The following is a 24,698-nucleotide window of genomic DNA, read 5'->3' as shown; positions in this document are numbered from 1 at the left end:
TTTACTGATTTATTAATTTAACTATAAGATCTGAGTTATGAGGGTTAATAAGGAAATCACTCAATCACAGTAAACCCCTGAAATGGCCTTTTAAAAAAACACTTGAGAGGTTAATTTTCATATTTAGGTTTTTACTTCCTGTTTTTAAAAGTCTTCATACAGATCCAGGTTTATAATTCAGCACGAGCATCCTATTGTTATGTTTGAATTTGTTTTAATGCCATTTACTTTAGCTTTAATTTCTTTAGTACCATATGTTCTTGTGCTGCATCTCCTATTTACAAATTGAAAAAGTGAGGGGTAAGTCATCAGAATAAAACAGCTTGTATGTCATAAACCACCAATATGCTAAGCCTTTGTGTCACTTAAACAAAAGTAGTGCCTAATAATGTCACTTAATACAGCTAGAGTCTGTAAATAAGGAACTGCCTTTTGCAAGTCATAGTGATAAAAAGCTGAGATACAAATCCATATCTCAGCAACACTCCACTGGTAATCAATCACCACACACCACTAATGCTGTGAGACTAGCTGATGTGGGGGAAGTATGTTTACCTTCTGCTAAAATGAGGTTCATTGCGGAGATGGCATCTCTTCATCCTGTGGTAAACTCCAGAGCTAACATAATTCCAAAGATAATGCATCCTACTGTGTTTGCAGACCGGAGAAGTGGTCTTGCACAGCACTATTAACTCTTTAACAGTCCTTGTCAAATGCAGTAAGAATATTATACAGATACTGGGAATGACTTAATGTTTATGTAAACAACAAACTGTCTTAATCACTAGACAGTACTACAGATTTTGGATGTGCAATATAAGACACCAAGAAGTGGTTTGATATTTCAGAGTTCTCAGTACCGTTGGATAATCTCTTTAAAATATCCTAAATAACAATTAAAAATAAAGCTCTCAAAACACTTGGTTCTTTTTCCTTTGTCTGTAGTATATTAATAGCTAGTTTACACTCACAGTTTAATATTTCTGTAATCTGAGTTTTAACAGTTGATCAGGAGAAAGGAAATACCTTATATTCTTCTTAGTTCTAGTTTTCTAGAGGCTTGAGAGAAAGTTACGTTGTAATTTTAAGCAGCAGAGATGCTAGATGTCTGGTGGGAAAGGAGAAGTAATTTGGCATATTTGTTTAGTTTGAGATCTGATCATTTTTGTAGATCCCTCCATACTGCAGTAGAGAGATTTCATTACTAGAGCCAATCTTGAGTTTTCTGAGAAGTAATTTTAAATCAAAATTCTGATTTGTCAAAACTAAATTATTCAAGCAAAAAGAAATGCAAAGATTTTTATCAGTCTATTTCCCAATATTTCCAGGGTTTCTTTTGCTCAAGTGGATTGGTCTTTTTACCTTTGCAGTTTTGTTTTTAATATTTCAACAGTGGCACGACTTGACACAACAGCACTGATACCATTCACCATAGCTTGTCTGTGGGGCCAGGGAGGTGGGTGGCCAGATATGGACATGCCTGCACCACAGCTGAAGCATGGAACAGCAGCGACAGGCTCAGCTCCTGAAAGAGCTCCCACCCAGGTCTCCTACATCTCTTTCAAACAGCTCGCTTTTCTCCACAGTCTGAAGCAAGATGAGACAGCTGCACCGTCTCAGCTGGTCTTGAGTGCAGGCCAGCTACACTGGGTTGGGAGAGAGCACTGCCCAGGCTCTGACACACTGCCCTGCTTCTTCTGTTTAGCCAGTTCATCCCAGACAGAAGACCATGAAGAAAATTCTTCATTGATCTGTGGGGAAGTTGTTTCAAGGTCCCTAATTTCTTAATTTAGAGCACTAGATGCTTCTGTGGAATAGTCATGGCTGTACTGGTCAGATCAGTTGAACCTTCAAGATTTTATCCATCCTGTTCCATGTACTAACTTCTAGGAAGCTGCTCAGGATGATAAAACCAATTACTCAAGGACTCACTAAAGATCCTGAACACAAGTTTTAGCCTGCCTATATAAACTTCACATCTGAATGATCTGTTTCACTTTTTTCTTCCTCTATATGTACTAGCTAAGGCCTTTCTACTGCCTTAAATGATGAGATCACGCAGAGCTGAGGCCTGAGATAGATTAGTAGGGATTTGAGTCACTTCTGATGGAGCTGGTGATACTTTAAAGAATCCTTAATCCTGCTCTGAGTATCTCTCCTCCACTGTTGCCACCAGGCTCATTAGCTAGATCACTCTGTACAGGTATGCCTTTGTCCAGGGCACACCAGTGATGGTTAACAGGTTTTGTGTTTTAACCAGTGAGTTCCAGTTGGGGTTTGAACTCATAGGTTTTTTTATTTTCAAACCTATACTTTAGGAGTGACCCTGTTATATCATCTGTTTTCTGTAGAAGAAAATCAAATCCTTCTTAATGACTGCTGTGAGAAAAGTCTATGCAAACTGCTGAGTAATCTTTGCTGGATTTGTAATCAATATTTTCTTCCAAAATATTGATTATCTATGAACCAAGAAAGCTAGTCATAGTCTGGACTGGTGAATCACAGGAATATTCTGATTATTTTTTTTTTAAGGAGTTCCTAAATGTAGGTAGGACATTTCTTTTAAAAAAGTTTTGGCCTATGAACATCCAAAAACCACAAACATTTCAAAAGTGTAGTGAACTAGAAATCTTAGATATTTTCAATATTTAAAGCAAAGTGATTTTGTTTTCAAAAGAGAACCATAATGCAAAGAGAGAAAAAGTGTGTGCAAAATCTGTGCATTATTCTTCATGAAAGTAATATTTGCTCATAGTTTTTATTAATTCTACTAATTTTAACTGATAATATTCTTAGAAAAGGAATGATGGGTAAGAATTTGAATTTAAGGTTGCAGCCAGAGATTTTGAAAACTGGATATTTGGCTTTTCAGGCTAATTCAGATCAGCATTTTTAACAATATGTTCAAGATCTGAGTATTAAATGAGACTATTTATAGAAGTAAAGTAAGCAACGCATGCAAGTGTTTGAATTATAATTGAAAATAGATGGAAATTTTTGCAACAGCCCAAAAGTGATACTGAGAGAAAGCAGAGTGTTTTGTCATTTGACTGGCATTGGTATTTCTGATGTGAAAATTCTGTGACATTTCCCATAAATGGGAAGCAAGTGCAGTTCCAGCTAAGCAGCAGTAGCTACTTGTGCATTACACAAAGTTTAGAGGAACAACAACCATTAAAAAAAAACCCATTCAAATAATCAATTAATGTTTTGACCAATTACTGTAACTGCTTCCCCAAATGTTTATTGAAGACCAACACTCAATTGCTATGCTGGCATGACAGAGAAAAATCTCTTACAAATTCAAATCTAAGTTAATACACCTTAACTTCCTTGTAGTATATGAGTTAACATTGAAGGTTATGTCATTTTAATATTGGTTAAAAATTAATTAAAAAACTTAAAGAATGAAAAGTCTTCATATCTTTTTATAAATTTTCTATGAAAACAACCAATGACTTAATATAGAAAATTAATTCATAATATAAATATTTCATCATGGTGAATTTAATTTCAGTATGAAAAACCTTAGTGTTTCATTGTCAGCTTTTCTCATAATAATCTGGACCAAGGTCATTATGTATTCTTTTTAGTATGTGTATTTAAACAAACTGGGCCAAATACATTGTTCACAAATACTTATTCACAAGCTGCTTAAACTGTTCAAGAAGTGAAAGAAAAAATGTAAACTGTTTGGAAAAACCTATGAATTTAAGGTAAATTCATTCCGTTACATTCCTTTAAGAAGTTTTAAATTCCAGGTAATTCAGCCTTAGAAGATGTTGATTTAAGATCTGCCACACTGGTAAAGTTGCAGTGTGGTTGCAACCATTTCATAGCTTTTTCCAGGACAATAAAATAAATGGAAATGTTTATGCTGGTATTGAAAATGGTGAGCTAATTAATTTTATTGGGTTTTATATAGATGGCAACCTTAATATGAACAACGTTTCTGATAAGCCTACAGAAATGGTCCCTAGAGCAACTGGATCACTAAAAAAAAGTGTGTTAAGCATTATTCACTCTTGGTTCTGAATTAATAAATAAGGATTAAGGAACAGTTATGTGAGACTTTAAGTATAGAGTGATAAAACAAATTCCTGCATTTCTATGGTGTATATTTTATCCTAACTAGATGCAATTTACTTAAATAAGGCAATTTAATCAGTATTTAGTAAATTTGTCATTTGATATTGTAGATTCTTTCATCATATTTCACTTTAATCAAGAAAGGTAACACCTGTGGTTTATTCACAAAAGCTTCTTTTGTTCAATGAACACCCGCAGGCCATGAAGCAATTACATTTGTTGCTTGTACCAAAGTAGGAGGCACTTAAATAGACCTTAGTAGGGATAGATGAGAACTTGCAGACTTTATTCTTTTGTCCAGCACTGAGATTAGTTCTTATCATAGCTCAAGAAGGAAGCCCCTGAACTGAAAAGAAAGGATGGGAATGATTTAAAGTTCTTCTTAAGTTTGAAACTTTTGATACTGCTGGAGGTGATGTGAATACCTGTGACCTTATGAAAGTTCAAACTTCATCTACTCCCAGCTGATTGTACGTACTGATGTTCTTTCACAAACACAGACTGCTTGGAATTCCAAAAGGAGAGACTGCAAGAGATTCACGTTTATGATTCTCCATTTATTTATTAAAAATCCCTCTTTTTTCACCTTTAGTACCTCTCCCTCTCCCCAAAGTCCTCCAAAATTGCAAACAAACAAAAAAACCAAACCACCCCAAATGTAAAAAAACCACCAACCCAAACCACAAAAGCCTATTTTCATTTAGTTGTGTTTGGGGATACTTTTGAGGCAGATAATCTGTTAATCTTATTTGCAGTACATTAGTTTCCTAGTATGCCAGTTAATGCAGCGCCAGCGTCTCATCTCTTGGTTTTGAAGTTAGTGAGATTACTCAAAAAACAAAATTTGGCATCATATAAAAAGGCCAAAAGAATATAATTATTTGTTGATTCTCCCCCTTAGTGTAAATTAATGTTTTATGCTGGTAAGTATGCATCAAATATGTGACCTGTACTTCAGTTTTGCTACTTCAACTGTCCCACTAAGTAAATGAGAACAGCCCTGCAAAATTAGTTAGTTTGTCACAGTAAAAAATGCTTATTTATCTGAGCTGAATCAGAATAAGCTACTGCCACAAGCTCAGTTGTTCTCAATGATCATCTTGCTTTGCTGGTCTGTACTGGAGGCCTTAGAGCCTTGGAGGGGAGAAGGGGGAAGAGTTGTGTCGGTCAGTATCGTGTATTCTCATGCATATAAGCTGCACCTCAGATAACCAGTTCTGCCTGAGAACTGCTGTTCCTGGGAAATAAATCCTCAGATAATCTGCACAAAACCAGAGGCACAAGGGCTGCCGAGGCAAGGAGTAATCTGCAGCTGATCAGAGGCTGCGTGTTTTTGCATGGACCTGCACTGCTGTGGAGTTGCTGGTTTTGCATGTGACCCAGCTTGTGAGTTGTGTGAAAACGCAGTAGTTGGGCTTGTGAGACATTTCACTTCTTATTTCTGGCCTATGTGTAAGGAAGAACTGAACTGCTGCCCAGCCTAAGTTAAATGCTTTTGTCACTCTTGTCAATATTTTTCATATTGAGACTCTTTCTCAGTGTAGCGGTGGTAACTGTGATTTCAGTTGTACTTCTGAGATACAGTTCATTTTGTCTAAAAGGTCCATGGCCTGTAGATACCAAAATGCAATGTTGGGAATTCTTAAGAAAGTGGCTTTCCCATTTATTGCCTTTTTTGGCACTAGCAGACTATTGATGTGTAATTAATATTGTTTTACTACAAACACAAGTTTTCAATAGTTACTTTTTTTCTTTGGTTAAAAATGTATCTTATTCTCAGGTACTGTCCTTGCATAGCTCTGAGGCATTTCAGATTGGGTCCTGATTCTACAAAATTTGATACTCAAAGTTAACTTTATTCAATGTGCATAATCCCACTGGTGTCAGTGATGTGGTCTAGGAATAACTTGGTGCACAAACCCTTGAAGGATTCTGGCTTTAGCCTTTATTGCAAAGAGGTGTAAACAGCTTTTTTTTTTTTTTTTTTTTTTTTTTTTTAATTAATGATTATGGCCTGTCACTGGTATTTGATTTTAAATTTTCGTGTAATTCATGTGATTTTTTACTGCTTGTCTTAATTCTAGGTTGTAGGGAAGTGCCTAGATGATGGACAGGCATGATACAAAGGTATTACACTGTATTATCTCTAGATGAATCATACATTGTGACACTACTCTTCACGACCAATTAGGGCCCTGTCACACCTTCCATAAAAGTTACCATAAGTGGTGAATTTCAGGGTATAGGGATATACTTTATTGCAAACGTTCTATCTGGAATGCCAACAATGAACATCTTGTCTAGACAAGTAATTATTAAGAGTATTAGAAGTAATAAATTATATGCCACCGAATTTTTTCTACTTTTGGAGCCTGGAAGAAAGATGGGAAGGTTTAGAAGTGTTTGGATATACTCCTGTTAATGAGTGGGTCGTTATTTCACACAGGAACAGATGAGCTTTGTGTTTTGCCTGTGAACTGGGGAAAGTGAGAAAGCATGGGAACTGGTTAAGTAGAAGGGGAGCTGGAAGTGTCCCATGTACGAAACAGTAGTAGAGTGCAAAGTGACACTTTCTCAGAAATGGGAAATGTTAGTGTGGGTTTGCTGTTTATTTCATTAAAAAAAAAAAAAATTATTTCATAGTAATTCCTGCTTCTCCTTTTTCTATGTTTGCTGACATATTCTTTCAAAGTGACAGTAGTTTGATTTGTGCTTTGTAGTTCTGGTAGATGGTGGACAGGAGAGTTTGCACCAGGAAGGTCAGAACGCTCCTTTGTGTTGTAATATGCCCCTGAAAAACAAACTCGCGTAAGATGTGGGCACAGTGAATGCTTTAGGTGGGTACACCATGATTAAGAGAAGATGAATATCTAACCTAACAGTTGCTTCTGGGCATCCTATGTAGGCTGTATATCACAAAAGTTTTGAGGGAAATAGGCTTGTACATTCTCAAATAGAGACCAGTCAAAATTGTCTGTCCACACGAGCTGAGGTGTATATTCTACACAGGTCATTTGATTCTGGATAGAAATTGTGTTTATTTATTTATTTAAAATTGGCTTCTGGTTCATTATTTTGTTTGCAAAGCTGCTTGGGGAGAAGGAGGGCCAAAGTCATCTAGGTGAAACCAATTGGCTTTCACAGAGAAAGGTCTTCCACACCCACACCAGCAATCTGATAAGCCTACAAAAAAAGAAAGACGGCAAACAAGCTGAAAATGGAATTGCTGTTTTGAAGGACTGGGAGAATAAGTAAAGGACCTTGATAGAACTAGCAGAACAGTTTAAGACAAACAAGGTGGCATTCCTTTACACAGTGGGCTGTGGAAGGACACAGTGTCAGTAGGTTTCAAAAGGGTTTAGACATATTGCTGGTCTACAGGTTCACATATATCTCGATAACATAGATGGTGGGATCAAGTGCACCCTCAGCAAATTTGAAGCTGACAACAAGCTGAGTGGTTTGGTTGACACACCTGAAGGACGGGATGCCATCCAGAGGGACCTGGAGAAGCTTGAGAAGTGGGCCCATGTGAACCTCAGGAGGTTCAAGGCCAAGTGGAAGGTCTTGTATCTAGGTTGGGCCAGCCCCCAGTATCACTATAAGCTGGAGGATGAAGGGATTGAGAGCAGCCTTGTGGAAGACATCAGGAGACTGGTGGATGAGAAGCTGGTCATGAGCCAGCAATGTGTGCTTGCAGCCCAAAAAGCCAAGCATATCCTGGGCTGCATCAAAAGAAGCATGGCCAGCAGGTCAAGGGAAGTGATTCTCCCCCTCTATTCTGCACTTGTGAGACCCCACTTGAAGTACTGCACCCAGCTCTAGAGGAAAGACAGGGATCTGTTGGAGTGGGTCTGGAGGAAGGACACAAAAATGATCAGAAGTATGGAACACCTAAGAGGAAGAGTTAAGAGAGTTGGGGTTGTTCAGCCTGGAGAAGAGAAGGCTCCATGGAAACCTTATTGTGGCCTTTCAATAACAGAAAAAGCCTGTAGCGATAGGACAGGGGTTAATGGTTTTAAACTAAAAGAGGGTAGATTCAGACTAGATATAAGGAATAATTTTTTTTATTATGAGGATACTGAAATACTGGAGCAGGTTGCCCAGAGAGGTGGTAGATACCTCATCCTTGGAAAGATTAAGGTCAGGTTGTATGGCGCTCTGAGCAAGCTGATCTACTTGAAGATGTTTCTGCTCATTTTTGGGGGCTTGGACTAGATGACCTTTAAAGGTCCTTTCCAACCCAAACCATTCTGTGATTCCATATATATTCTCAAATAATGAGCCAGGGATGTGCCCTCTGACATGCCTAAAGCACCTATCCTGGAGACCAAAGGAATAGAGGGAAGTGGGTGGGAGAAGATGGACAGGCTCACACATGCTTGTGATGATCACTATCTCTTTTTGCCACTGTCAGAGACAAACTGTTGGTTCTGAATCCATAGCTTATACATTTGCTCAACAGAGGGACTGTCGGGTAGTGTGCTGTGTCTGTGGGAGCATGACTGAGCAAGAGTCTAAAAGGTTTAGTTAAAGACAAAGTTCCCAATAAGTGTTACCTAGCCACATACCTATAAGTACCAACAATTATACTTCAGCTGCATTTTCCTCAAATGTTTGTGTGTGGGAACCTGGTTTTATTCTTAATTGTTTATAGCCAGACTTTACTACTAGAGTGGTATTTCATGTTTAGTCTTGTATATATGTAGACCACTGTATTTATGGGTCCATGTGACTTATTTCTAAAACATTCATGTTTATACCGCTCAAACTCTTGAGTTTCATTTGAAATTGTGTTTTAAAAATGTTGTTTCTGTATTTGTTTCTCAGAATTGTGGCCATAGTCATGTTTCAAGTGCATCTTTGGTTTAGGAAAAATGTATGTTAACTTGAAGTCTGCACTAAATATTATCTAGATTGAGAATATGTTGCTACTTTCAAATCTGCAGCCTTGTTTAGAATTTTAGAAACAAAAACAGGTTAGAAAAATAAAAATAAGTATTTTATTTGGTAACTTGTAAGAGGTTATCTGTATCTGAAATGTATTTTTAAAAGTATCTCAAAGTTGTCTTGTATATTCCAAGCAGAAATCTTAGTTTAAAATGTACAGTAGCCACTTTTTAATGTATGAAAGCTTTCTATTCTTATTTAGGTAATTAATACAGTTATGTTGCAATTTGTGATTTTGGCACTGAGTAAGTCAGTGAATGCCATAAATCTATGGTATGTAATACAGTTAATGCATAAAATATATATATTTGTGCACTGAAAGGTCTTTGTCATATAGTATAAGGTCACCGTCATTAATTTTCAAATTATAAAAAGGGATTTGCTGTTTTGTGATCATCATTATTGCAATATAATGTGTTGTGGATTCTGCCTGCACATAGAATGAACTGTGATCTTAATTAGAACTTTGACAAGCCTACTCCGATAAAATGATGAGATTATTCGTAATTGATGTCACAATCAATTACCAGTTAGTTCATCATGAATCTACTAACAGGTCTAGCCTTGGTGCTGGCCCCAGGATGTTGATGAGTGTGTGGCTGCCCTGTTCATGCTGTTACTGCAACAGGAGGGCAGATTTTCAGTCAACATCCTAATGACCTCTTTTGAAGTCTATTAAATTAATGACCCTGTCACATTGCTCTAACCTCTTACATCTTCATTTTGGATTTTTTCTTGCAAACCATTGTTTTTTGAGCACATGATAGAACAGATACTTTGGAGCACTCCTTCTCATCCCTCCAAATCTGGCACTGTGTCTTACTAGATTCAATTAAAAATTAGTTCATTACACAGTCATGAAATCAGAGCACAGAAATCAGAAAATACATTGTAAGGCAAACTATGCTTAATACCATCTTTTGCATTTCAATCTCATTTAGGTGCCTAAAGGACATGTTTGGCTAGAGGGTGACAATCTCAGGAATTCTACAGATTCCAGGTGCTACGGACCTGTTCCTTATGGACTGATAAGAGGACGGATTTGCTTTAAGGTATATATATTTATAGTATCTAAAAATAGTCACATTCATGCATTTTTAATGCCTGGATGTTTGTATTAAAATTTTGGCTCCTTAACTGTCTGGCCAAAGCAAATGTGAAGGAAAGAGTGAGCAACCTGGCCACTTGCTGTAACAGGATAACTCAACAATGGTGGGGTTTTGAGGGAGGACTTACTTTCTGAGCAGCCCTCTTGGAGCCCTCATTGCCTCTGCAAACTGAACAAATTATTTTGTAAGCAAATCCAAACCTGACAAAAACACAAACACAAACTGCAAAGATATACATTCCATCCTTCATTTCATTCTTCAATCTGCAAAATGGTAGAAAGGGGTACCTCCATATTTCAGTTGTAATTTAAGAAGTGCAGTTCCACAGTTCAAAAACCAAAGTGGAGTGAAGGTTCTCTTTCTGGGACTTATGGACATACATCTAGACTCACCTTGTTGCTTTTTAAACTAAGTCTGTGAAAAAGCCCTAACAGTAAAGTAAAATCTGTGCTACCATAATTGTCTGCCACATTTTGATTAAAAAAAGAAAGCTTTGAATTGATACCACACTGTATAAACCTCCATGGTTGCTTCTCCTACTGTTTCAACAATTCTACAGCTTCATTTCACAATAAATTACTTTTTCATATTATGTGCATTATTAATTTACTCATTTACCTAAAAGAAGAAACTGAAACAATTTCAATGAAAAGTTTAAGAAACCAGGAAGTAGTTATTACAGACTTATGCACCAGCTTTTTGAAAGCTAGATTTCAAATGGTGCCATTCAGAACAATCAAAAAGGATTTGAAAACTGTTCTTCATATATTGCAAGAGATCCACAAAAAAGTAATTCAGCACAGCTCTATTACATGCACTGGGTAGAGCAGATCTTTCCAATTTAGCAAAGCTTTATATACTTTTCAGTTTTTATGAACACAACTTAGGCCTTTTCAAAAAATCTTGCAGTTATTGACCATAATCTCCAATTGCTTACTAAACCTCAAATAACATGTACCCCCTCAGCTCCACTACGGAGTATTGTCCCACCTTTGTTCTTTCTGGATAGCATTTGCTTTGAATTCCTCCCTAGTGTTTATTGAGTGCTGTTCCTCCTCTCTATTGTTTGCCTTACTGCTTCTAAGTAGGGCTATTTTTATGACCTAAGTCTTGGCTTGGATTATCAACTGCTAAAATACAAATGATGCTAATATGCTGACAGCCTTCTTAATAACAATGTGGTATTAATAACTGGACTGAAAAGAAAATTTCTCCAACTGATGTTCTAGTGTAGAAAAACTTGTTTGTGGACAGTCATAATTATTCACAGTATCCTTCCACAGCAATAAATTTGTGTCCAGGTTGTACCCCAACAATTAGGATGTTTGAGAGATTTTAATGAAGTGACTGACAAGACTGAATGCTAAATTTCATAAGCAGTAAACTGTAAAATGAATGAAACTTACACACTGATATTATATATTGAAGATATACTGTAGGACTCCAGAATATTGTCTGTTTAAAAAGACTGAATGCAATCACTTGATACTTAATCAAAGTAATTATTTAACCAGATTTTATAGCAGTTATGATGGTGCATAGGGTAGTGATTATGAACATTTTAATGAGATTTAAGTATATGGTGCCTTACAAAACCAAAAATAAGTTTATTCTTCAAATGAGTGTTTATGCTTTGGGTTGTTTATGGTAATTCACATTAGAATACAGTGATCTTGCTCTTGTGTGTTGCTATTGAACATGACAGTGAAAGGCAGCAAAATACAGATAAGTCTGCATAGTGGTTGCTAATTAGTAGACCCCTGGCCAAGAAACCTATAAAGGCTTTTCCATGTAGTCTACAAGAGGTTTTGCTTCCCTTTCATAAAAAAATCTACTACCTTAAGAATGGAAACAGATGTGGCTTTACCTTAAAGTGGATTTTGGAGCAGCAGACATGACAGTGCCTTTGAATGCTACATTCCATTTTTAGTACTGGATGCAAAAAACCATTTCTAATTTGGAAGGAATGGATTTCAACAGAAGAGAGAACTTGTACTAAGTTTGTTGAGGCAACCTATTCTTGGCAAAACATAAATGTTAATTCTCTCTGTGAAGCTTATCTGTGAAATGTAGACCTAAGAATCTCTGTTAATGTTGATGCACCAGTTTTTAACCCATACAGAAATAATGATACTTCAATATATTTGCCCCTTTTCCTCCCTGCCACCGTATCAACTACCACACAGAGAAAACAAGGTTGTTCCATTAAAAAGGCACTGAAATCAAAGTAGCTGCCAATTCAGTAAAAGCCTAGGGAGTCCCACAGTGACAGAACTCATGCTGCATCCTGTCCTAAATAGGATAGCTTATGCATGCCCTGGACTTAGGCTCCATGTCAAAAATAGACCTGTAGTGTATCTTCAGAAGAGCTAGTTAGCCCCATTTATCCCCCATCCATCAGATCAAATCTATGTCGGCCAAACCAAGCAGGGCAAAGGGAAATAAATGCTAATTGGAATAGCCAGTTTGAACAAATAAGTCACAGTCAACTTCTGCCATAACTTTAAAAAGACTTGGGAATTACTACACACAGTGGCATGTCTTTGTTTTACACACAAGGCTTGTTCCACCACCTTTCCAACCATGAGTATTTTTTCTCACATTCTCCCCTGCACACAGAATAGATAAAACGTCATTTTCATTCTACCTCTACCACTAAGACCACTGTGGTGAATTTGAAACTCTATTTTCAAAACAATATTTTAAACAAATTTAATTACTACCACTGAAAGTCAGTCAAGTTGCAATAGGTGTGAACTGAGTTGCCTGAAATAAAATTTGTGCTGTATTGAATGGCCTAAGAAACTTCCATCTCTGGCCCTTTACTTAGATCAGCTTAGATTTGTAATATGGGATATTCCTGTTTCCTGATACTCTCGTTTGCCCTTGAGGCCAAACAAAGACTTAACACCCAGCCTGCAGCCAGCACAGGCCCTCTGGAGAGGCTTGAGTTCTGTAGCTTTGCTTCTAACCAAGATGACAAATACCTTTCTGTTGTTGGTATGTATCTCTATATATTTATGTGGAACTCAAAATAGCTCACTGGCTAATGTGCACATGGACAGGAAATTACCTCTGTGTATTTCTGTAAATCAGGAAATGTTCCTCATGCTCTTCCCTAACTGCAAATGCCAAAAAAAAAGACACGTAGTTGCACAAGAAAGCTTTGAGCCTTTTTCAAATCCACAAACCTGAAGGTCCTGAGAATGACTTATCCTTCTGTCTTCCCGAGGGCCTGGGCACAATCTGAGCGACAGCAACTGAGCACAGTGCTGCAAGGGGCCTGACAGAGGCAAGGCTGAGGAGATTCTAGCAGTGCATGGTCCCAGTCTAGTAATGAGTTGATGCAACATCTTGCTACACCCATCTTTAACTGCCTCTTCTGTCATTGTCTTAAGTGCTGGGGACAAGTCATGGGGTTTCAAATGCTGAGCTGTGGCACTGTGCTTCCTCTTTGAGAAAGTGACTGGTTTAACTCCACATAGAAAGCAGCAAAGGCTCCTGTGCTGTAGATGTTCCATTAACTTAACTAGAAGCTGCTGGTCCTGGAAGGTGACTGCATACCTTCCTTAAGATCAAATTCTAAGGAAAAATAAGCAAGAGAAACATCATACTAACAGATGCTTGGGGAACATCATCTTTCTCCGTCTAGGTTGCTTCATCTTGAGCAGGGGTTGTGAGATTTGTTTGGGATTAGAGCCATTCATTAGGGCATTCATTTTTCAGCATCATTTCTTTCCCTTCTTCCTGCTGATCCCCTTGTGTCATCTTTGAATGAATGTGTAGTGAAGAGACACAGGCAGTCAAAGGAGACAAAGGACAAGGTGTAAAAGAATGTCCTTGATTCTCTATTACTTTTTTCATCCAAGACCAGCCTACATGTAATTAGTGAATGTGTAGAGGAAGGTACTCCTGGGATTGTTCTGTAGCATGAACAGTTATATAGGTAATTTCTTCTGGAGGGAAAGTTCTTTTCTTAGTGGTGAGCATCATTCTTTGACCCTGTGCTTGTACTTGGTCATGATTTGTGCTCCCTCCTTTTCCACATAGTACTCCCTTTCTCAGAGGAGCCCCTTGGTTGAGAGCCCCTGATGGTGGCAGGAACTCCACCCCTTTATACTTATAAGCAATTTTCTTCTAAGGTTTGGTGTTTGCAATTTAAATGCCCATCCTGAAAATACAAATGTGTTAAGAAGTTTACAAGGTAGGAAGCTTTGAATTTAAAAGGTACTTTCTAGCAATGTTTTTCAAGGCTAGAGAAAACAATGTCATTTGTGAGGCTCTGCATGGAAAAGCATGTTGTGTCTGTTGTCTCCAGCCACTATGGAATGATGACTCCTCCTGATAATATAGCATTTATTACTCCTAGTAAAATAACCACGAAAGCAAGAAAAGTTCATATATCCTGTCTATCAAAGAACTAAAAAAATATGCAGTTTCTGAAATGATTACAACAATAACAAATGAAAATACTGAACTTCGAGTTGTGGTAAAAATCTCCTGAACTGTATTTTATTTTACAGATCTGGCCTCTGAATGACTTTGGATTTCTACGTGCAAGCCCCAATGGCCACAGATTTCTTGATGATTAAAAAATTTAAGTGACTATTGCCAGCTTCATAGTATTTTCTACCAAAATGAATGGAACTATTTTTGTTTAGAATAAACACAAGTATTACTTGACAAAGATGTCTCTTTCTGAGATTACATCTAACTAGAAAGTGGGAATGATATACTGCTGTCATCAACAAAATTGATATGCCTCTACTCTCTTTCCTCTGGCTATTCCAAGTAAGTGCTTGGATTTATTAGAAAGTTTTGTGGTTTGTTTGTTGTGGTTTTTATTTTGTTAGCATTGACCGTTAAAAGGGATGAAAAAGGCACAAAGCACTATTATATTGTCACACATGCAGAGCCACACACAGGTTCTGCCTGCATGAGGCAGCAGTGTGGCATGCTAGGGGCCTGAGCACAGTAACGGGGGTTCTGGATTGGCTACTCAATGTGTGTAGGGTTTTCCTCAAACTGGTTCTGGTTTGGCCCACTGGACTCTACACGCAGGAGGTGCAGAAGGAAGGAAGGCTGTGTTTGTTCAGATGATGGAGAGAGTCAATTCAACATGTGCTCCTGTTCCAGGCTGAAAAATTAATGTAGATGCACTGTTACAGTCCAACCAGACCTGGTACTTTCTATAGAGACAACCCACCTGTTAGATCCATGAGGTTCTGCCACCTCTTTCCAAGGCTCAAGTCCTTTTATTTAGCATAGAAATAGACACTGTTCCCGTTTCCCATTAATGCACCTTGTTCTTCATTATCTTCAAAGCACTCTCACATCTATGCCTTCTGATTAAATTTTGTCATCTGAGCTGTTCGAAGGATTTAACCTAAGAGGTAGGGCCCAAGGTATAGTTGATCTAGACTGAAAGAAGCTACTCCGTTGTTTGCTGGGAAAGAAATGCCATTTAGATCATGAGATATATTCCAGTTGTACAGAACTTAGTGTTCTGTTCTGGAGGCTTTTAATAACTACCTCTTTAGCTGCAGAAGGAAAAAAACCACCAATCCTCATGTCTGCAGAGCTATGTGAACAAATGGGCACATTTCCTTTCTTACCCCTGACTGAAATTGTTCTTGTAGTGCCCACTTTTTCTTTCACATACATTTCTTTAGCACATGCTGTACCCTGTATTTGTCCAGTCTTTTTAAAAGTTTGTAACTCTTACTGGGCTTGATTGAAACAATCATTGAAGGATCTCAATAACAAGTGAACACGTGTCACAACAAACCAAAGAAACATCTTTGGTTTCACTCTTGAAGACAGTGTAATTCCCACCACATCGACATGAGAGAGTATAACATTGTTCATCTGCCAAAAAAGAAAACAAAAAAAGCCCTTTAGTGCTTGAAAAGAACCCCAATTTTTTGGGGGTTTTCTTCACAAAGCTGCTTTTAGTAACAAATGATCTCCCACTGCTGCATTGTAAATATTAGTACCTATGCTACCATTATGTGTTCAAATATACCCTGAAAATGTTTCAGTGACTGTGAGGCATTCTTACACCAAACAGCCAGGGTCAGTGTAGTCTCTTTAAAAAAGAACATCATAAAATGGTGCACATCAGTGAAACAAGCAGATATGAAATAACTCCCCTTAGTTGTTTGGGTTTTAAGTCATACATTATGACAGATCAAGCATGGTTCCAAACCAAGATTGCTGTCCCAAGGAAATGAAAATAAAACAAAAGGAAATTAAATAGGATTTTGCCCTCACAACTTAAAAAAAAAAAAAAAGAAAAAAATAATCAGCCATTCATTCAAAAATCAAGTAAATGATAATAAAAGCTAGAGTAATATAAAGGAGGAAAGTAACACATTATCAGATAAAAAATAATCTGTATTAAAACACTTGCATTCTACCATCACAGAAAGAGCAAGATCTAGGAAGAATCTGGAAATCTAAATACTCAATTATACTACAAAAAGAGAAAGAGGTGAGAAGTGGTACTGTGAGCCATGGGTGGGTGGGGGGGGCGGGAGGGCAGAGGGAAAGAGGAAGAAGGAATGCAAAATAAGTATCACAGATAGTTCCAATTCAGGTAGTCAGAGAGAACAGAATAGCTAAATGTGAGGAAAATATTTAAAAAGTAGAAATTACAGTAAGACAACACAATGGTGTAAGATGCAGAAAACCAAAATATTTGCAGTGACAATGAAAGGCACTGGGAACAAGAGGTAAGGCACTCATACCTTCATTCCAGGACATATCCTCAAGATAAATTTGTGCATGTAGTGGCCATTCTTTTGTCAGATTGTCTTCTATAAAGAAAACATGACAGATGTTCAGCCCTGTTAACTCAGAGGTCCTTATTTCTTCTTGATAAATTAACAGGTTTATATATTTCACAGTCAATCTGGTCCCTATTATACAGTCATACCTAGACCACATAATCACTTAAAAATGCAGTTCTCTAAAATTTTCATTTCTGTATCTCTGTATAAGATAATGTCCTGCTGTAGCCAGGAGAAAGACATGGGGAAGATGTATTACTGAAATTAAGATATTACTGAAACTAGTGTTTTTGTGCAACCCAGTTACATGAAATTAGGGGCAAACTTTTGTTTTGATATTACAGTTCCACAAGCTGAAATGGGGAATGTCAGCTTACCTGTACTTTTCACAAGGTTACACAGTAGTTGAAATCAGAAGGGACCTCTCAAGATCACCTAATGAAACCCTCCTGCGCCAGAAGAGTCAGCTAGAGCAGGTTGCCCAGGACCACATCCAGTCAGATTTTAAATGTTTCCACAGATGGAGACCCTGTGATCACTCTTAGGCAACTCATTCTCCTTTAGAAAGAAGCCACATAATCCCCCAGCAATAAGCACCAAGTAAATGTTAAGGTTACGTGTGAGAAAAACACCAAGATTCCTGCAAAAAGATATTCCTAACAAACAAGAAATGAAAAACACTTTGAAGGGAAGACAGTACTCTGAGTGTTCAATTATGATAAAGTCTCTAGCTCTAGTCTTCTAGCTACAGAGCAGAACAGGAAAGGTAAATGTCCTGAAACCCCCCCCCAAAACAAGCCAGAGGCTTGTGCGAACGAAAAATTCCTCCTTCTCTTTTGTGAGGAATAATAAAAAAAAAGCATAGATCAAAATGAAATCTGTCTACCCACCTACCCTCAGGTCCTTCAGTATAATCCAGTAACCACACTTTTCAGTTGGTTTTGCTTACTTGGTTCCCACAGGAAAAACTTATTTTCCAGAGTTGAACAAGGCTTTTTTTATTAAATACACTCCCCAACCTAATATACCTTAAGACAGCAGCAACAGATTTAGCTGTGTATTTAAAAAGAGAGGCACAGCCTAGTATGGGCTTGGGGGGCTTACAAGCAGAAGTACAAACCTAACTGTTTCCGCAGAGTAAGTGACTCGTATTTCTTGTGCTCTTATTTCACCTACCAGAACTCCCTTGTTAGTGGTTTTCTGAAGTAAACCGGTGTCTGATTTTCACTCCCTTGCTGGAGGAGAAGGTTGTTTAAGACTGGTATTGGTACTAGGGCTGAGTTATGTGGTAGGCTTACTCCTATGTGGTGTCTGCTGAAGCTGTAGGACTCTGTGTACCAAGTACTTTCTTAAACACGTTTGTGAACATATAGGGAAAATGGTGAAGACCTGATCTTTTACCGTAACTTGAAAAACAAATTTTAATTCACACTGCCTGCCTGGCTTTGCCATCTATTGGATTTGTCTGACAACAAGAGGTGAAAGGATTCTGCAGCTCTATTGTCTCAACTGCAGGATCTAAGAAAACACTGGCAGGCTCATCAGAGAGGTTTATGAGCCTGCAATTCAAGGAGATTAAAAGAAAAAAAAAATCTACTGAGATTCTTTCAGGCTACAGAACAACATTAAATAACTATTAGTAGCTTGGTTCAGTAAAGCTTTCCTAGAGCCCTTGCTGGGTCACTCAGAAATTGTAAAAGAGGAAAGGTATTTAAGTTTTATTTGACGATACGATAAATATTTCTTGGGCTATTTAAGGCTGAGTTTTAGGGAAAGGGTTGCAAGCTGTAAATGGAAATTTAATCCTTTTCACATTTTATGGTAAGAGTAAAAATTGTCCTAATACTTAAAAGATTTTTCTAGCCCTTTATCAGTCATACATTCTTAGGACTGTTTTTGTTTTTTTGTGGTTTTTTTAAAACTATACACATTATTTTAAAAGTTTGCCATGTAATGGCAATTAAATACTGCTCAAAGATCTGCTCAGCATCAAAATCATCACTGTATTCAAAACCTGGACATTTCCACAAGTTAACTTTTTCTAATAGGCTGTTTTGAAGCAATTACTTCAGTCTCTTGCATTAATTTCAAATAATTATGCTTGTTTTCATTTGAAATGATAAAAAAGTCAGGTGTTAAGAATTTTCAGAACAAAACGCTACATTTGTAAAGAAAATGCAAAAAAATACTGCTTGACTTGTAGCCAGTGCAGATTGGAATGAACTCCAGAGAGCTACAGTAAAAGGCTTGTTCTGCAGCATAAACTGAGGGTCTAGAGCTGTAAAAATTCAAGGGTAGAGAAGGAATACACTCTTCTGTCACTTACAGTATAACCTGGCACACTGAAAAGCCTGAAGTAACAGCCATGTTAAAAGCTTTGTTTTGGTCTAGAAGTCTGAAGGAGGAATTTTCTTCACAAGGAACAACTAAATTACTCATGTTTTTTTCCTTTCTTATAAGGTGGTCACAAGGTGCTCAACTGGCATTTCTGCTAGCTATGAAAAGCATTTTTGCAGGCTTCTGTCTTACTTCTCCTGCTTATTCCCATAGTGGAGTTGTAAAGTTATTCTTCTGGCATCCTATTTACCAAATTATGCCAGGTATCTTGATGTCTAATACAGTATCATCACTTTGTTGCTGGTGCAGGAGGGAATGGTGGATTAATGGGAAAGTGACCATCTCTAAAATAGTCTTTTCAACTTACTGTACTAGGAGATGAATGGAGAAGGAGCAGGGGGAGAAGGAACGACCTAATATGTAGCTGGGTTTTTCATTTTCCTAATTTATGACCACACTTGTATTAGACTCCCTTTCTAAACCCACACTAGAAACCTACCAGAGTTAAGGACACATCCTCAAAGATTTTTCAGGTTGTAAAGAGATTGGTGTTGTCAGTGAAAGCTGAATTAGTGACCAGGTATTTTAAAATGAGTTATTTTAGGCTAAATAAAGACCTTTTTTTGTGCCTTACTGCCTAAACGGAGGATGGAACCAGACTCGGAGACAAATGGCACAAGCTGGAACACTGGCAATTTCAGTTATGACCTGTAGTTCCTTCTCTCTAAGAAATTAACCAGAAGCACATGGAAAACAATGCTGGAGTATGTATTCATGGATGAAAATTGCATCTGAAATATTTTTTCTAAAAATGTAATTTAAAACTGAAAAACAAAAGGAGGTACGTGCTGAGATGTGAAAACTCCTACTGGTGATTACATCCCCCACCCTATGAACAGTTGGGCTGCATGGACACCTGTGTCCATCATCACATAAAAACATCCTGGATAGAGCCTTGCAGGAGCCATACATGGAAAAAACCCCTAAATTCTTAAATTTCTCCAGCCTCTGCCCCAAAAATACATACAGAACAACTGGTTTAAGTGACAATCCCGTTACTAGCTTTGAATTATTTGCTACATTTAGTGTGAGAAATTAATCAAAGTCACCAGTTGATTGATTTAATTTTTATTTTGACCTTTCTGTTAATCATTAATAATTACAATGTAAAATGAATTTGCAAATTAATTATGTAAATGATGTGATTGTTCAGATACACAGTTCCTTTGTATGTAAGTCAGCAGAAATCCACAAAAGTTGCAGGGCTGCTATTCAAAGGATACAGAAATGAGCTGGCAGGGACATACAAGGGTTGATGAGGTCCTGCTTTTGGGATGGAATCAACATAATGCACTAGAACAGGCTGGGAGACAACTAGCTGGAAAGCCCTCCTTTTCCAGAAAAGGACCTGCAGGTCCTAGGTGGACAACAGGTTCAACACAAGTCAGTAGGGCACACTTCTGGCAAAGGCCAACCCCATGCTGGGCTGGATTAGCACAAATGTAGCCAGCAGGTCAAGGAAGTGGGTTTTTTCCCCCTCTCTACTCAGCATTTAACAAGACTCCATCTCAAGTCCTGTGTCCAGTTTTGGTCTCCCCAGTACAAAGCCCTGACATACAGAACCATGTCCAGTGAACTGCCAGGATGGTCAGGAGTTGGGACACGGATTGTACAAGAAGAGGCCAAAAGAACCCAGGTTATCTCATGTTCTATGCTATCTAATAGGAGAAGACTTCTCAGAGGTGCATACTGGGAGGCTGAGCAGTGGAAGGCAGAAGTTGCAGGCAGAGTCCTTCTATTCAACTTGCTAAAAGGAAAACATGTTTTGGATTCTAGTTGGGTTTTTTGGGGTTGGTTGTTTGGTTTTTCTACTATGATGGTGTTCAAACACTATCAGGCTGCCCAAAACAGTCCTGGAATCTCCATCCTTGAAGATACTAAGAACTAGGTTGGAGAAGGTCCGAGCAACCAATCTATGTGAACTTGCTTTGAGCAGGAGATTGATCTAGAAGACCTATGAAGGTCCCTTCCAATCTACATGTTAAATTTTTTTATTCTCAAACTGACAGCAAAGCATGAACTTTCAGGGTTCAGATGACTTCTGATATGAAAACTGTAGAACAGGTTTTCTCCAAGCTAAACTCACAGAAAAGCTACTGGTAATTATTACTGCCAAACTTGATTTTCAACTGCATATTCATCTTTTCTAAATGGGATACTGAACAAAGAGTGGAAAAATCTCTCAGAAGAAAATGAGGAAAAAAATTAAATCCATTCTTAATAGGCAAATTGTTATGCAGCTTTTTTTTTTTTTTCCATCTCCCAAATTTTTCAGAGGCATTGAAAGCAAAAGATTCACCATTGTAAAAGGGTACTCTTATATGTCATTAAAGATATGACAAAACAATGAATTGGAAAAATTTTCAGGAAAGATTCAACAAGGCAGGTCTTGTAAGATTTCCAGACCAGAGGAGCTTGGATAAGTACTTGAGCCAAACCTCTAAACGGTTTGAGGTTTGTCCTTTCCTCTTCAGTACTGTGCCCTGAAGGCACAGAAAATTAGGAGACCATTGTGATACCACAGAATCACAGAATCTTAGGGGTTGGAAGGGACCTCAAAAGATCATCCAGTCCAACCCCCCTGCCAGAGCAGGGTCACCCAGAGCACATCACACAGGAACTTGTCCAGGCAGGTTTTGAAGGTCTCCAGCAAAGGACACTCCACAACCTCTCTGGGCAGCCTGTTCCAGTGCTCTGTCACTCTCATACCTTCAGAGAAAAGCAATATTAAGATACAAAAGCACATCCACTCGTTATTCTCCACAACTGAAATAAAAAGAAAATTAAACCCACAGAGCCCCACAGAATTTCAGCTGCTTGGAACTTCTCTGGCCACTGAATTTCTGAGCCAAGTAACTAAAATGTAGTTAGTATAACATAAGAAGGTACATACAAATAAACAACCTGTGAAATGGGAAGAGGACTACAGTGCAGGGGCCCTCCTGCTGACTGGCAGCCACACACACATGCACACTGGCATCCTTCAGATTCTGCTTCTTAGGCTTTGCAGACTAACTTGCTGCATTATCTCTCTTACCACTATTGCCCTTCTCTGCTGTCTCAGTTCCTTTGTTGCTGTGAGCTTTTACAGCAGTGTCTACAAATTTGTCTAGAATCATGACTTCAGAAGCAGCTTGACAGGCATTCAAAGAACTAGAATTTATTTCACCATCATTTTGCTGCCAGGGAACATGCTGTAAGGGATGCAGCAACACTGCACATGTATGTTACATGTGGCTTAGTCTGAAACACACATTCCTCTGTAAATGGCACCTTCTATGCTGATGTGTCTGTCCCATTGCTGTACCATTACTAAATACCTGTGTAAATAACTGTACAATTCGTTTTCATTATTTACTAAGTCTTTTATACAGACTCTTGAGATGGTTTCAAAGGGTGTCAAAACTAATTTATAGCAATGTCCTTAAATTCCCTGGGAAAACAAAGTAACTTATTAAATCTTGATGTGGCTCTCAGCATCACTGGATTATCCTGATCCAAGCAAAATGGAATTTCATAGTCTGCATTTAAGCTTTAGGTAAAACTCACTAGCTACACAAAAGACTTTTAACTTGATCTCTAATATTTCTTTTTTTCCTGTACATGAACAATTTAAGAAAATGGAAGACACAGCTGATGCTACAATGCTATGAGTACAACAGGATGAGAGCACTGGGTAGCAGAAATTCCTGATCTGGCACCACATTCAGGCATTTAAAAAATAAGTCTGACATGAAAAATTCACTTAAGTTTTATCTGAATAATGGTCATACAACAAATTAGCAGAAGATCTTTTTTTTTTTTTTCCATCTTTTAAAATATTTATTCAGCAATTCTGTTTTTAGCCATCCATTCTCTTTTCCAAAACCCACATGAAGTTTGGAATAGAAGATTATTTAACTAGTGAATTCAGACTGGCTATATACAATTATATATCACTCTCTTTATCCCGCATTGATGCATATCTGCCAGAATGACTAAGCCTTTGTCTCTCAAAGTTCTGGTATCCGCAGCGGCAGGGGAGTTAAAAATCAGCACAAGAGAGAAAGGTCTGATGGTGTGCCAATGTACAATGGAAGAGAATTCAATAACAAGCTGCAGAGACAGTGGGCTTTTATCAGACACATTCAAAAGTGGTGGTGGCTACACGTCAATGCTGGACCAGAGTGTGTTACTGCAGAGTGCGACTGAGTGTTTTCCCCACAGGCAATACACTATTATTGACTCCCCCCATTAACATGTAGGGTGGATATACATTTATTGAAGGTTCTAATGGAAGGCTGAGGGACTCCTATCCTGAGGCCAGAGCAGAAAGACAGCCTATCACTTCATGTAATGGTAGCCCATGTGTGACAGACCTGACCTACATTTCCCCCCTTTCTTTCTCACAACAGCCTGTCACTGTTTTAAGAAGCTATTTTCTGAGAGGTATAAAAAGAAATGCATGCTAGAGCTGCCTAGTTAATGTGTCATATTGGAATATTATTTATAAACCTGCTTTAAAAAGACTAGTTTAGATTACAGATGAATTACAAAAGCAACCATAACACACACACAACCAAAAAGGATGGGTCTTAATGATTCCAAAGCGTTTATAAACCTCCACACATTGAGCACTAGGTATAAATGGCTTAATACCTCTATCTAAGATACTGCAAAAAAATGCAATATAGGACTTAAAATTAAGAACGCTGCCTTAATAAAATAAAAAGGGTTAAGGTCTGTAATTAGTATAAATTTCATATTCAGTCAAATTATTAGGAATAACTCCACCTAATGTTTTGCTGGAAGCAATTCAATGTTTTCACTAGCTAATTTATGTGTAGCAAAAGCTCTAAATAATGGATCCACATTTGAAAGTAGGACAGGAGTGAAAAACATTTGGTTCAGCAATAAGCAGCATTTTAAAATACCATTTAACTACCACTCCCAGACCCTGCTTATTTAAAGAGCTGCTGCCACTCCAGCACTCCTTGGCAGGAACCTACCACGCTGCTGCAGGTCATACTCTTTTTTTGTCTCTTCGTTCCCTAGAATTTTCCACGCTTGATCAATTTCGATGAACCTCTGCACACGCTCCTCCACTTCTCCTGCTGGCACATCTGCCTTCTGTTTGTCTGGATGATACTGCCAATCAGACAAAAAAAAAAAAAAAAAAAAAAAAAGAAGATAAAAAAGGTTGAGGGGAGTGGAAGCGAGGAGGGTGGAAGAGGAGCAATCAATAATGCATGTGATATTCAGTTAAAAGGACAGAGAAAAGGAGAAGGTCTGAGCTAAGGTGCCAAAGGAAGGGAGACAACGATGCTGGGCACAAGAGAAAACTGCCAATTTAATTAGACCACTGAAATGGCAACAAACCCAC

At 38.0% G+C, this 24,698-nt stretch overlaps 2 protein-coding genes across 4 annotated transcripts in view; one reads left to right on the top strand and one right to left on the bottom strand.

Moving 5' to 3' along the window:
- The window catches only part of IMMP1L (inner mitochondrial membrane peptidase subunit 1), a 34,607-nt gene extending 19,772 nt beyond the window's left edge, over positions 1-14,835 (top strand). The window contains exons 5-6 of the mRNA XM_051620194.1: positions 9,981-10,091; positions 14,672-14,835. Coding sequence (XP_051476154.1) covers positions 9,981-10,091; positions 14,672-14,740 — 180 coding nt within the window. The 3' untranslated portion in view covers positions 14,741-14,835. The remainder of the gene's footprint in view (positions 1-9,980; positions 10,092-14,671) is intronic.
- Positions 14,836-15,273: 438 nt separating this feature from the next.
- DNAJC24 (DnaJ heat shock protein family (Hsp40) member C24) overlaps positions 15,274-24,698 on the bottom strand; it is a 35,121-nt gene continuing 25,696 nt past the window's right edge. For all 3 annotated transcript variants that reach the window (XM_051620196.1, XM_051620197.1, XM_051620195.1), the window contains exons 3-5: positions 24,325-24,463; positions 16,898-16,966; positions 15,274-16,016 (exon numbers count right to left, since the gene is read on the bottom strand). In XM_051620196.1, coding sequence (XP_051476156.1) covers positions 15,892-16,016; positions 16,898-16,966; positions 24,325-24,463 — 333 coding nt within the window. In that variant the 3' untranslated portion in view covers positions 15,274-15,891. The remainder of the gene's footprint in view (positions 16,017-16,897; positions 16,967-24,324; positions 24,464-24,698) is intronic.

This window comes from Apus apus, chromosome 5, assembly GCF_020740795.1.
Source record: "Apus apus isolate bApuApu2 chromosome 5, bApuApu2.pri.cur, whole genome shotgun sequence".
Classification (NCBI taxonomy): Eukaryota; Metazoa; Chordata; class Aves; order Apodiformes; family Apodidae; genus Apus; species Apus apus.
This window is presented reverse-complemented; position numbering and strand designations above follow the sequence as displayed.